The sequence below is a fragment of the Lithobates pipiens genome, unplaced genomic scaffold (assembly GCF_037356315.1).
Source record: "Lithobates pipiens isolate NorthernLeopardFrog02 unplaced genomic scaffold, aLitPip1_a1.2 Scaffold_8, whole genome shotgun sequence".
In the NCBI taxonomy this organism is placed as follows: Eukaryota; Metazoa; Chordata; class Amphibia; order Anura; family Ranidae; genus Lithobates; species Lithobates pipiens.
Genome location: NW_027507903.1, coordinates 199,191,199 through 199,206,199, shown reverse-complemented (window position 1 = coordinate 199,206,199; position 15,001 = coordinate 199,191,199). Strand labels below are relative to the sequence as shown.

Here is a 15,001-nt window from a genome sequence, read left to right as displayed (position 1 = left end):
GGTGTGAAGGTAACCTAGAGCGGTTCGTAGCCGAAAGGGAAGCCTTCTGATGAGGATGGAGAACCACTGGTTGGCGCCAGGGGAGGGGACCCTGGCCTGGATTGGGGTAGCTTTAGCTCCGGTCAGTTTTTCGGGAGGGAACATTGGTTCCCCTTTCTCCCACCGGGGGAACGGCCAGTACTTCCCGAATGTAATTAGGTAGGAGTGATGGGAGCAAGGGTGAGGCCTGATGGCAAAGGGCTCTCACTAAGCTCCTGGATCTCCATGCCTTTCTGGCTGGGGTGGGGGCTGCTGTGGTCTGGGCTGGGGGGTCGGGGATGCTTTTGTTGAAAAGCCTATGGTAATGTGCCCCTGAAGTGGCAGTTCAGGGGTGCCTTACTTTCACTGTGATTTAATCACTCTGATGTTTGGCACCTTGGTCATGTCACTAGAACACATCTTTTCACACCTGCCTCTAGGACCGGGTCTTTTGGCTAGGACCAGAGGAATTTTTGATTCCTGGCCAGAGGGCCTGGTCATTGTATTACACAATGGCCACCTTTTCACTCTCCTTCTTCACTATCCCTTCCCCGCTTTATTTATTTTTTGAGTGTTGTGTGTCACGTTTTATGTTCGTCACTTGCACGTTTGATGAGTAGGGTGTCAGTCCTCGGGCCAACCCTGAAAGTCTTGTGGGAGGGTGGACATAGGCCTTCTGGCTTGGTTCGCCCTCTCTTTGAGGGGTCTTCCTTCGGGGGAGCCCCTACCCAAGTACCTGGGTGGGTCTGTTTCTTCCGGAGAAAGGCGGTCGTCTGGTTTCGGCCAGATGGGCCTATGTACCTCAGTCCCCGTCTGGAGCCTAACGCCCCAGAAGATCAGGGTAAGGTCCTTCCTAGTGGAGCACAGTAGAACACCTGTTGCACGTTTTTGTGTTCACTCTTGATGTGTGTGCACTTTTTTTTGGCACCGGGTGGAAGTTTTTGGGTGTGTTTTGCACACCACAGGCTTTTCAATAAAAAGAAAAAAAAAATGGACCCTTTTGTCTGCTAGATCGAAGGAGACTTAAAGTGGTTGTAAACCCTTACAACACACTTTGACCTACAGGTAAGCCTAGATTAAGGCTTACCTGTAGGTCCAAGAAATATCTCCTAAACCTACACGGTTTAGGAGATAATTGCCGAAAGACAGGCACCGCTGTCTACGGCGCATGTGCCGTAGACAGCGGCGCGCAGGCGCACTGAGCGCGCCGTGGTCAACGGCGATATGCCGCGAGTGGTGGCTCCCGTGCGCATGCGAGGGAGTGACGTCATCGCGGCTTCACCGAATGACAGCGGCAGAGCAGCGAGACCCACTGAGAAGATGGATGCGGCAGACTACAGGGGGCAGCGGTGACTTTGCTGGCTCCTGTGTCAGGTAAGTGACACATAATGGACTACTATGCGATGCATAGTAGTCCATTATGCTTTACCTTTGCAGGGAATGAAAGAGGAAGTAAACTCATCAGGGTTTACTTCCTCTTTAAGCCTTCTACACACAATGAGAATATCTGACGAAAAATCATCCTTTTTTTTGCATGCTAGCCTCATACCAAAAAAAAAAAAAGAGGTTACTTAAGTTACAAAAATCATACAACAGAATACAACTTCGGAAGGGATGTAATGTGTTGCATTGTATTGCAATTTATTCTGTCGTTATTGAGCATGCATGGTCTTGGTCCTTCAATTTTTTTCAGATGAATACTGTACCGACTGAATGAATATTGTAGTTCTGGTATCATACAAGAACATTTTTCACGTTTGTCCCTTCAGATAATTTTGCATTAACTGAAGAGAGCTGCATTAACAATCAGACTTTCGCTTCGAAAGTTGTATTTTTCAGTCGATTTTCTGATCGTGTGTCCTATGCATTGTTGGTTTAAAGGACCAGGACTTCTTACAGAACTGCTCATGAGTTTTCGCCCTGGAAGAAGAAGCCTGCCAGCAAGGAAAGAACTGTCTCATAGATACAGGAATAGAAGTAGAAGTAGAAGGAACAGGCACCATTTGGACACAGAGGTAAAAGAGAACTCTTTCCTCCTGAATATACTGAACTGCTTCAGAACCCGATATAACCGAATGACGATCTGTGAGACGCGGGTGATCACAGATCAGATTAAGGGGCCAATCCCAGCCCCTTACCACGTGATCAGCTGTCAGCCAATGATAGCTGATCACGTAATCTAAAGAATAGATCGGTAATCATTTTTTTTTATTGTTCTCACCCTGCCAGCGTGAGAAGAAAAAAGGCAGATCACTGGCTTCTGTTTGAAGGGCCATCAGTCCCGAAGAGGAAGAGGCGAAGCTGCCTCATATGTGCCCACAATTACTGCCTGCCAGTGCCATAATTCAGTGCCCACAGTACGTAAGTGCCACCTTGAAAATGATAATGGGGTTGGTGGCGCTACCTATATCCTAAAGGGTGATAGACGCAGATCGCTCTTCATAAGGTGTGTCTCCACTGGTATAAATAATATGTGTAAGTGTGAAACTTCCCTTATTAACATACCATACCCATAATGAAGTGCAGTAAAATAAATTAGAGTACACTCCCATAGATAAAGTGCAGTGAACTCTGTGCTAATTAAATGTGCCAGAATATACGTGCTGACTACCCTAACTAGGGGGGGTAAATCTATACTTTATATTAAATATATGTTAAATGTAATAATTACTAAAAAAGCTTAAATATAAAGTGCAATTGCAGTAACCATGAATTCACATAAACAGAGCTAAAAGTGAACAGTCCAAAAAATTAATATGTGCTAAGAAAAAAGATATATATGTCAAAGTCATTAGAAAAAAAGTCTTTAAAAGAGGAATTCCAAAGTGACCAGTGCTTGTAAATGCAGAGATATCGAGGTGATTTTCGTGCTCCCCCTCCTGGGTCCCCACTCACCTGCTCCACTCACCCCTGTAGGGGTATCTCCCATATAGGGTGAACTTACTGCTCAGGTCAGGGTGGTCCTTCCAAAACTGGTCATACTTATGACCTATCAGTGCCCACAAGTGCCACCTATCAATGCCCACCAGTGGTGCCAATCAGTTCCTCATCCATGCCACCTAGCAGTGCTGCCTATCAGTGTCCCCTACCAGTGCCAACCAGTGCCCATCACTACCAGCTATCAGTGCTACCTATTAGTGCCCTTCAGTGTCACCCATCAGTGCCACCTCTCAGTGCCCACCAATGAAAAAATTGAAAAATACCGTGCTAAAGAACATATATAATGTGTAAAAAAGCAGCTGCTAAAACCATGAGAAACACAGAAACATATAAAATAATACAGATACAGAAATAGATAAAAGTAGCAGCGATAACAAACGTGACCAAATGAGTGAAAAAAATTAATAAGTGCAAATAAATGATTATGTATAAATAACATAAATGGTGAAAAAAAGAGTCCAAAACTAGCACATAAGGTGAATGCTAAAAAATTACACCTCTTGACGACAGTGCACCTCCACCACACAGATTGTGCGCTTACCAGAAGGCAAGCTTTAAGGGGCCTGCAAATAAATAGCCAGCCAGGGCCTTTATCCAAAGGGAAGATGGTAATCCACTGATAATAAGAGAAGGAGCTTAAATGAGCACCAAATATCCAGGAGTACTTGAGCATCAGCAACAATTGGGAAGATAAAAACAGTCATATCAGAAAAAACACAGCCAACCAGCAAGCGAACACCCGTCCACTGAGAAGCGCAATGACATCAGCACGTCAGCCTCCCTATGCACGTTTCGTCACACCTGACGTCTTGGGATGACGTCAGATGTGACGAAACGCTTGCTTTTTCTGATATGACCGTTTTTTTCTTCCCAATTTTTGCTGATGCTCGAGTACTCAGTGTCCACCAATGCCACCTCCTCAGTGCCACCTATGTGCCCATCAGTGCCGCCTTATCAGTGCTCATCAGTGTCACCTTAGTGCCCATCAATGCAGCCTATCGGTGAACATCAGCGCAGCCTATCAGTGCAGCCTTATCAGCATACATCAATGAAGGAGAAAAATGACCTGTTTGCAAAATTTATTAAAATATAAAACGGTTTTGTATTTTTTTTTAAATTGGTCTTTTTAAAAATAATTTTAACAGAAAATAAAAAACCCAGAGGTGATCAAATACCACCAAAAGATTTGTGGGACAAAATTATAAAAAATTTAATTTTTATATTTTTTAATAAATACTATTTTTACTAATGTTCTATTGTGTAATTGGGTACCGTGATAGTCCTATTGACCATTGGTGATTGAGGGTAATTTTTGGAGTAGCCCTTGTCCAATCCCTTTTCCTTTCCTCTGGGTATAGTGTTGTATGATTGCACAATTGTCGCTCAAGGAGTGACATCTCTAAAAGCTGAAAACTGGTCTGGACAGGAGGGGGGTTTAGGTGCCCAGTAATCAAGTGGTTAATCAAATCTGGCCCAAACAAACATTCCCCATGAAAGGGAAATCTTGCCAGAAATTTATTGCAGGATAATTCTGCATACCAGCATTTTAGCCAAAGCATTCTGTGCATACAGTATGTACCAAGAAAAGTCCTTAGCGTGACATTTGCTGCATCCACGGTATAACAAAGAGCTCGAGGGAAACTGGATAAACCTTCCTCTAGGTTTAACTAACTGCCTGTGGGGTCCATTTTCTCCTAGACAGTTACTTCATTTTTCCCTTAAAGCTTTGGCAGATGCCAATAGCTGCTACTGCCGACTGCAAAGTAGCCCCAACCAAAGCAAAAGATGCCTTGAGCAACGTCTACAACTGTTTATCAGCTGGATCCATAAAGACTGGGATATCATTCACTTGGCAGGCAAGACTCTTATTAAGCCAAGAGATTACACTGAGGGCATAGTCCACTTCTTGGTGATTTTTTTCTTTCATAGGGTATACCTGTGCAAATTCCTCTTCTGTCTGGATTAGTTCCATCCGCATACACCACTGGGTCTGGGTTACATTCTGACCCTGGGGTGCCTCAGAATCCTTTAGAAGAGACAACTAACACCTCCCCCTCTTCTGATCCCGCATTGTTTGCTTCCACTCACTTCTTCCCTAACCCAGAGGGCTGATGAAAAAAAAAAAAACGACAGATCCCTGCTTCAACGCAAGCAAAGTTGATGCAGGGATTCCCCCCTGCCAGAATACAATGATCAGTGCTTGCAGTCATTGACTGCAGGTGCTGATCGAAAGCCAATTTATTCAGCAGGATCATTCGACAGAAGCCATTCATTAGAACAGAGAAGAGTACACGCATATCGAAAGTTGGCCGGTTCGGCTAGCTTAAAGACTATCACAGTAATACAAACATAAATGCTTAAAGTAGAAATAAAGGCAACCCCCTGTTAGGTTTTTGTTTGCCACCTGTGTTCCAATTGGGGAGATTTTCTTGTCCCTTAGCGAAAACAGAAGTGAGAGGAAATCCCCAATTGTTAGCAGAACTAGTGTCCTCATTGGAAGAGATCCCCTCCAATCCTGTTCTGGTGGTAACCCAGAATTTTAGATTTTCTTTCAGTTTCACTTATGGTAATGAAAAACAAGACAAAGAGAGAGGGTGAATCTCTCTAACAGAGGCCACAAACAGCAATGCAAACCTGACAGGGGTTCTAATCCCTCTCCACTCTACCCAAAACTAAGAAAAAACATTTTGCCTTTAGCTATGCGTGAAAATTTACCTGTACCCACTGGACCTCCGGAAGATGTACCCCTTGTCATGACCAGACCATTTTTTGAGATATAGGACTGCGTTATTTTAACAGACAATTGCGTTGTCATGCAACACTGTACTTAAATAAAATCGATGTCCTTTTTTAACCACAAATAGAGCTTTCTTTTGGTGTTATTTGATTACCTCTGCGTTTTTTATTTTTTGTGCTATAAACAAAAAAAGACTGACGATTTTGAAAAAAATATATATTTTACTTTCTGCTGCAAAAAATATCCATAAAAAAAACACTGTAAAAATTATAAATGTAGGCCAATATGTATTCTGCTACTCATTTTTGGCAAAAAAAAGAAAATCACAATAAGTGTATATTGATTGGTTTGAGCAAAAACTATAGCATATACAAACTATGGGATACTTTAAATTCATTTTTTTACTAGTAATGGTGACAACCAGTGACTTATAGCGGGACTGCAATATTGTGGCAGACATTCTAACACTAACTTAACCAGTGACACTAATACAGTGATTAGAGCTAAAAATAGTTATCAGGGACGATCAAAGGGATAACTGTGTGCCTAACCAGTGTTTTTTTTTTTTTTTATGTCTGAGGTGCTTTAACTAGGGAAAGAGATGGATATTGTTCCCTGCTTTGCAGGGACAGAAACTCCATCCATTCCTCCATGTCAGAACGGCTATCTGCCTTGTTTACATAGGCAGATCATAGTTCTGTCCCTCTGCCCAATGATCAAGAACACTGAGTACCCTGCACGTACCTGTAATCACATCAGAAGTGATCAGCCGGCGGCACGCATGCGCGCCCCCGACCTGGAAGTGTCGGATCATGTATATATACGTGATCTGGCAAACAGTAGCAGTAAAACTGCTATAGGACGGCCCTAAAGTGGTTAAACTAAAATGCACATCTTAATGAACTGACTTTTTTGACACACTCTGACATATAAACACAATTGAATGAGAACAGAATACACACTTCAATAGAAACTTTTATATACATAAAGAAATTGAAATTTGTACATCAAATTTTAAACACCCATATAACACAACATACTTTTCTTCTTTTCATCCAAAACATAAAAGTATAAGGCAATTAGCTCACATCCTTATCTTCATCTAGCTGCCCTCCTTTTGCTGATCACAGTGAATACTGTGCTGCACACAGGGCTTTCCATATCCTTTAAACAGAGTCCAAGGTACAAAGAATGTGTGATATCTACAGATGCTGGTTTGAGGATGAATGTGAACTTTATGAAATCAGTGTATCAAAGATTTCATACAAATTTTGCTCTTCTCTTCCATCACAAGAATGATATGATCTAATGCAGCAGTCCATCCATGGGTATTCACCTAACAAAAGGGATCACGGATAAACAATGAATATACCAAAACATACACATTCACAGAAACACTTACTTATACTTGTATATGATTGCTACTTAAAGGATAAATCCACTTTTCTGACCGAAATTACAAAGGGGGTTTCAAATGTACTGCTGAACAAAAAAGGGTATATCAGTTTATGATAAAATATCTCAAAGGGGAATGCCGCTCTCTCAATCAACATTGACCATGTTTAAACCTCTTGCTGCTAGCATAAGTAAAGGGATAGGAAACAAGATCATATTTACTTGTTTTAAACTTCTTTTTTTTTTACCTTTTGTCAGTTACTTTCTGGTTTCCAGGCCCAGGCAAATTAGGTAAATGATGTCATGCATCCCAAGAGTCTTAGAGGAGGAGGGGTTTTCTCATCCAATCACACCCTCCGGCCTGAATGTCTGAGCTAAGGGCAGATGGATTCCAGGAAGTAAATACTACATGAATCATCTGCCCTTACTCAGTAAGGCCACAGCTAGAAATGCTAATGGGGGGGGGGGGGGTAAAAGTGATTTCTCTGCAAATGAAGCATGAAAACAAGGATGGATGAGGGAGTTTGCTTTGAATATTCAAAATGAAATAAATAGCATTTTTTGCTTGTGGTGCTCAGTTGCAGTGTAGTTCTACTTTAATATAAATACTTTTAAGGACTGCTACTTTTTGGAAAAAGCTGTTAAAACAAACATTAAATTGGCATATAAACGCATTATACTTGTAAGGTGAATAACTTCTTACAGTTCAAATATCATAACTGTGCTACATGTTAAATAATATTGTGGGGTAGAATTAGTTTATATGTCAGAGAAACTAAGAAAATAAACATGCTAAGCTTTTTTTGTGGACTGTAGCATTTGTAATATATACACATACACACAGTATCTCACAAGAGTGAGTACACCCCTCACATTTTTGTAAATATTTTATTACATCTTTTCATGTGACAACACTGAAGAAATTACACTTTACGACAATATAAAGTAGTGAGTGTACAGTTTGTATAACAGTGAAAATTTGCTGCCCCCTCAAAATAACACACAATGTCTAAACCACTGGAAACAAAAGTTAGTACACCCCTACGTGAAAATATCCAAATTGGGTCCAATTAGCCATTTTCCCTCCCCAATGTCATGCGATTCGTTAGTGTTACAAGGTCTCAGGTGTGAATGGGGAGCAAGTGTGTTAAATTTGGTGTTATCACTCTCACTCTCTCACACTGGTCACTGGAAGTTCAACATAACACCTCATGGCAAAGAACTTGCTGAAAATCTGAAAAAAAAAAAGAATTGTTGCTCTACATAAAGATGGCCTAGCCTATAAGAAGATTGCCAAGACAATGAAACTGATCTGCAGCATGGTGGCCAAGACCATACAGTGGTTTAACAGGACAGGTTCCACTCACAACAGGCCTCTCCTCTTGGCCAAAGTCGGTGCTCAGTGCCATATCCAGAGGTTGTCTTTGGGAAATAGACGTATGAGTGCTGCCAGCATTGCTGCAGAGGTTGAAGGGGTTAAATTGGTCTGCATGGCTGTCGTCCCAGAAGGAAGCCTCTTCTAAAAACGATGCACATGAAAGTCTGCAAACAGTTTGGTGAGGAGTATAAAGACTTGTGTGTGAGTATCTCTTGCCTACAGTCAAGCATGATGGTCGGAGTGGCATGGTCTGGGGCTGCATAGGTGCTGCTGGTATTGGGGAGCTACAGATCATTGAGGGAACCATGAATGCCAACATGTACTGTGACATACTGAAGCAGAGCATGATCCCCTAAAATAACAAAACATACACAAAACCATAGCTCTGCTCAAGACTCATTCCTGTTATCATACATGGACAATCCGAGTGCTGGCTACTCTCTCTTCTCTGGCTTCTCTTGCTGTATTTATTGTCATTAAAGTGACTTCACACAACATGTCTCCATCCGACAAAAAAACCTTCCTTGATGTGTTTTGACCACTTCTGGCTTGCGCACTAGCATAGGGGTGTCCCCTATCCTTGTGAGACACAAGGGGAGTGGTCAAACATGTCAGACATGTTATATGCAGTAACTTTGCTGACAAATACATCACGAGGTGCTAAGTTTGGAGTGTGGCTGGTATTTTTTTCATATTTTTGACAAATTAAAATGGTGGCAGATAAAAAGTTCCTTCCTTTTAGTTGACCTTGATATAAAGAATATTACATTACTTTTTCCTGCTTCCCAATTTATCATTTTTTCATTATAAAAACAAATCTGTCCAATAATACATAGATTGCTCTTAATAGAATAAACCTACGTTTATGATCTGTTTCACTAACTATAGTATCAATGGAGGATTTCTTAAATATGTAAAGAAAACAATCTCAAAATTGTGACAAAAGATCTTGATGCAAATAATTCCAATGTATGCCATTTTTACATTTCAAACATGGAGCACCTACGGGATCATATGCAACTACATCTGCAAGGAAAGACTGATCAACAGCTGCCAAAACTACTAGATGGAAAAGGCAATTCTCTCTGGGAATTTCACTATGGTAATAGATGCTGGAAGTGTGCAGCAACCACACATCATCTTTACTTGTAGCAGTCTTTACTGATGGCCAACACTAGCTACAGACTTATTGAAAAAAAAAAGCAGGTGCAAGAAGTCATGATAATGTACAAAATGAAGCAATCAATTCGTTTTTGTATCTGAAAGTTTACATATTTTAAAAGATTTAATTCAGGAATTAAATTGTTACCTAGTTAAAAAGCAATGTATGAATATAATTAGGAAAAAATGTGAAAAAAAAAAAAAAATAATAATAACTATGGTATCCATATAAAGGACTACTGTGTGAGATTTGGGATCAGGTCTTTAAAGCCAAACTGTAACTTGCTAACAAAAAACTCCATAAAAGATATAGGTGTCCATTTATTAAGCAGCAGTAAATCTGATGTAAAACTGCTGATTAAATCGCCGACATTCTCAGCCTGGGTTCACATTTGTGCGATGAAGACACCGCATGTGATTTGCACAGGAATTGCAGTGAATTCCCGTGTGGTGCGATTTCAGTCATGCATTTTGTTTGGACGAAATCTCATTGCATCTGTTCCAAAATGGTGCAGGATCCTTTTTTGTCCCTGCATCTGAATCGCATTGCATGAGTGTCTACACCCATGAGATGCAATTCTAGAAATCGCACTGTGTTTTGTGATTTGTTTCGGGGTGTCATTGACACCTGCAGAGATCGCAGGGATGCCATGCGAGTGCGATGTGAGAAACGCACAGGATTTGCTGCAAATCCCACATCACATAAGTGTGAACCAGGGCGGAGCGTAAACAGTTCTCCTCTGAGCCTTGGTCAACGCTTATGTGATGTGGGAAACGCAGCAAATCCTGTGTGTTTCCTGCATCACAATCACACAGTGTTTATGCAATCTACTACAGGAGTCAATGGCACCCCGAAACAGATTGCAAAACACAGTGCAATTGTCAGAATCGCATCGCATGGGTGTGAACACCCATGCAATGCGATTCAGGTGCAGGGGACAAAAATGTCCTGCACCATTTATTGCAGGGATGCGATTTTGAAATCGCACCACACAGACATCGGATGTGATATTCACAGGAATGTGATGCAATTCATGTGTGAATCACATGCAGTGTCTACATTGCACAATTGTGAAGCCAGGCTGAGTGTCTCTTAAGGAGAACAGAGGTGATCTACAAATGCTTGGAACTCAGAAGAACTGGCAATACCAGCTGGAATCTTGTGAGATTAAAATAAAGTAACATTCACCTTGAATGAAGGTGAAGGTGAAAAACTTCCTAATAAAAATAAAATATTAAAGTTCCCCATTCACAATAAATAAACACCCCATAACTATGCAACATTGTAATTATTCATATTTAAACAATAATCAGACGTGCTTTTTTTTTTTTTAATTATCAATGGTGTATAGTAAAATGGTTGAACCTGCATCTGTCATTCAGGTATACACTATTCATAAAATGTAAAAATAAATAGAAATAAATAAAATAAAATGCTGAAAATATTAATACTGTACAATACATCAAAATTAATTTGAATTAAACGAGATAACTCTGTATAAGAGTAATAGAAAAGTCCATGCATTATAGCTTGGGGGTTAAAAAATGTTTATATAAAATGTCACTATATCATTAAATATAGTTTTTAATGTAACTGTATATCAATAAATATAAAATATGATATCACATGGTCCTCACACAGTAGTTTGCCTCTTTGAACAAAGATAAAGATAGATATAGCCAGGTAGATACATATTTATAGATAGATAGCTAGATAGATATATCAGTTGTGGCACGTCAATTAGGATTGGAATCAAATTATTATTTTTTTTTCTCCCCGGAAGCACGTGATTAGAGTTGGAGGCTCTCATTGGCTTCAAAAAAGGAAGGGCTCAGGGCAGTGTAAGTGTGGGGTAGACTGACCGACAGGTGAGGTGAGAAGGGGGGGGGGCAGCGGGATGTCTTGTTTTCCACCCCCCCCCCCCTAAAAAAAAATATACAGCACCAACCATGTGTGTGTGTGCAAAAGTTTTAGGCAGATGAAAAGAAATGCTGTACTGTAAGGCCTCATGCACACGAGACGCAGTTAAACGCGCGTTCAGATGCAGTTGGACAGTTTTTTCAACTGCCCCTGAACTCATTCAATGTTATCCTATGTGTCCATGCACACAGTCTCTTTCTTTTCCGTTTTTATGCAGTTGCGTTTAATCTCGTTTTTCCAGAAGCAAAAAAATGCGTTCAGAAGCAAAAATTTCCACGTTTCAGACGCAAAACGCGGCAAAACGCGGCAAAACGCCGCTACCGCGTTTAGCCGCGTTTGCGTTTATATGCGTTTTTAAAGGTGACCTTTTTTTTTACATTAAAAATCTCAAAAATGATTGCAAATGATGAAAAACCATTAGAAAAATATTTTAAACAATTGCAATTGCAAGTGGACAATCCACAACTTGTGGCAAGTGACATTGCAGGTGGCAAGTGACGTGGCAAGTGGACAATCCACAACTTGTGGCAAGTGACATGGCAGGTGGCAAGTGATGTGGCAAGTGGACAATCCACAACTTGTGGCAAGTGACGTGGCAGGTGAAGTGGCAAGTGACGTGGAAAGTGGACAATCCACAACTTGTGGCAGGTGACGTGGCAAGTGACCTGGCAGGTGACGCGGCAAGTGACCTGGCAGGTGACGTGGCAAGTGGAAAATCAACAACTTGTGGCAGGTGACTGGCATGTGACGTGGCAAGTGGACAATCCATAACTTGTGGCAGGTGACGTGGCAAGTGTTGTGGCAAGTGGACAATCCACTTGTGGCAGGGGACGTGGCAAGTGACGTGGCAAGTGGACAATCCACTTGTGGCAGGGGATGTGGCAAGTGATGTGGCGAGTGGACAATCCACAACTTGTGTCAGGGGACGTGGCAAGTGGACAATCCACAACTTGTGGCAAGTGATGTGGCAAGTGGACAATCCACTTGTGGCAGGGGACGTGGCAAGGGGCGTGGCAAGTGGACAATCCACAACTTGTGGCAGGTGATGTGGCAGGTGACGTGGAAAGTGATGTGGCAAGTGGACAATCCACAACTTGTGGCAGGTGATGTGGCTGGTGACGTGGCAAGTGGACAATCCACATCTTGTGGCAGGTGACGTGGCAGGTGACGTGGAAAGTGGTGTGGCAAGTGGACAATCCACAACTTGTGGCAGGTGATGTGGCTGGTGACGTGGCAAGTGGACAATCCACAACTTGTGGCAGGTGGCATGGCAGGTGACGTGGAAAGTGGACAATCCACATCTTGTGGCAAGTGACGTGGCAGGTGATGTGGCAAGTGACGTGGCAAGTGGACAATCCACAACTTGTGGCAGGTGACGTGGCAGGTGATGTGGCAAGTGATGTGGCAGGTGATGTGACAAGTGGACAATCCACATCTTGTGGCAAGTGACGTGGCAGCTGACGTGGCAAGTGACGTGGCAAGTGGACAATCCAAAACTTGTGGCAGGTGACGTGGCAAGTGACGTGGCAGGTGACGTGGCAAGTGACGTGGCAAGTGGACAATCCACATCTCGTGGCAAGTGACGTGGCAGGTGATGTGGCAAGTGACGTGGCAAGTGACGTGGCAAGTGGACAATCCACATCTCGTGGCAAGTGACGTGGCAGGTGATGTGGCAAGTGACGTGGCAAGTGGACAATCCACAACTTGTGGCAGGTTACGTGGCAGGTGATGTGGCAGGTGATGTGGCAGGTGATGTGGCAAGTGGACAATCCACATCTTGTGGCAAGTGACGTGGCAGCTGACGTGGCAAGTGACGTGGCAAGTGGACAATCCAAAACTTGTGGCAGGTGACGTGGCAGGTGACGTGGCAAGTGATGTGGCAAGTGGACAATCCACATCTCGTGGCAAGTGACGTGGCGGATGATGTGGCAAGTGACGTGGCAAGTGGACAATCCACAACTTGTGGCAGGTGACGTGGCAGGTGATGTGGCAAGTGATGTGGCAGGTGATGTGACAAGTGGACAATCCACATCTTGTGGCAAGTGACGTGGCAGCTGACGTGGCAAGTGACGTGGCAAGTGGACAATCCAAAACTTGTGGCAGGTGACGTGGCAAGTGACGTGGCAGGTGACGTGGCAAGTGACGTGGCAAGTGGACAATCCACAGCTTGTGGCAAGTGACATGGCAGGTGGCAAGTGATGTGGCAAGTGGACAATCCACAACTTGTGACAGGTGACGTGGAAGGTGATGTGGCAAGTGGACAATCCCCAACTTGTGGCAGGTGACGTGGCAAGTGACGTGGCAAGTGGACAATCCAAAACTTGTGGCAGGTGACGTGGCAAGTGACGTGGCAGGTGATGTGGCAAGTCACGTGGCAAGTGGACAATCCACAACTTGTGGCAGGTGACGTGGCAGTTGGACAATCCACAACTTGTGGCAGATGACATGGCAAGTGACGTGGCAGGTGATGTGGCAAGTCATGTGGCAAGTGGACAATCCACAACTTGTGGCAGGTGCCGTGGCAAGTGACACGCTAAATACAAGTACACTGCAGCTCTTACAGCTGCTGCTACTCACTCTGGTCTCACAAAATTGCTGAAATAGTTAATTTTTGAGCTGGGGAGGGTCTATGATGTTAGCTTAACTAAACGCTTCTAGACGCAAACGCGGTAAAACGCCGCTAAATCGCGGTAAAAATCGCGGCAAAACGCGCGTTTCTAAACGCCGGTTTCAACATGTGTCCAGCAGCGTTTGCATCTGCGTCTCGTGTGCATGAAGCCTTAGAATGCTTTAAAAAAAAAATAAACATTTTAGTTCTTTATTTGTATCAATATACAAAACACAAATCGGCGAACAAAATAAAAATCTAAATCAAATCAATATTTATCCAATTTCCTTTAGATTTATCTTCAACTATGTAGTGCAAGGGCCTGCCTGATTGCATACAAATTGAAAGTGTTTAGGTTTGAGCTCACTACATAGTTTTGGTAAATCCAAAGGAACATTGTACAAGAAAATTGTAAAATGTATGGCCAGCCTAAAGCCTTGTACACACGGTCAGCTTATTGGCCACATTTACATCAGAGTACACTCACCATCAGAAAATTTTCTGAGGACAGAATTCAACGTCATAAGTGACGTAATGTGTTGAATTGTTTTGTATGTGTTCTTTTATTTCTGAGCATGCTTAATAGTCTTGCTCTCCAGATTTTTTATTTATTTTTTGTCAGAAAACGGTACTAATGTAAAGAAAATTGGACGTTGTGATCACATCAGACAAATTTTCAAGCCTGCACATCCAGTTTTTGTCTGCCAAAAATTTGAAATCGGCTGTCAAAAGCAGCATACTAACGATCAGAAAATTGGCAGATCGTTCATTGAACGAAGTTTATCTTCAGATTTTCTGACTGCGTGTACGGGCCTTTAGGCCCGGTTCACACCTATGCGAATT

The 15,001-nt window shown here is 42.5% G+C and overlaps 1 protein-coding gene across 2 annotated transcripts in view; it reads right to left on the bottom strand.

Annotated features, from left to right (window-relative positions):
• Positions 1-6,650: 6,650 nt before the first annotated feature.
• Positions 6,651-15,001, bottom strand: part of POT1 (protection of telomeres 1) — a 154,180-nt gene continuing 145,829 nt past the window's right edge. For both annotated transcript variants that reach the window (XM_077472610.1, XM_077472611.1), the window contains one exon: positions 6,651-7,031. In XM_077472610.1, coding sequence (XP_077328736.1) covers positions 6,931-7,031 — 101 coding nt within the window. In that variant the 3' untranslated portion in view covers positions 6,651-6,930. The remainder of the gene's footprint in view (positions 7,032-15,001) is intronic.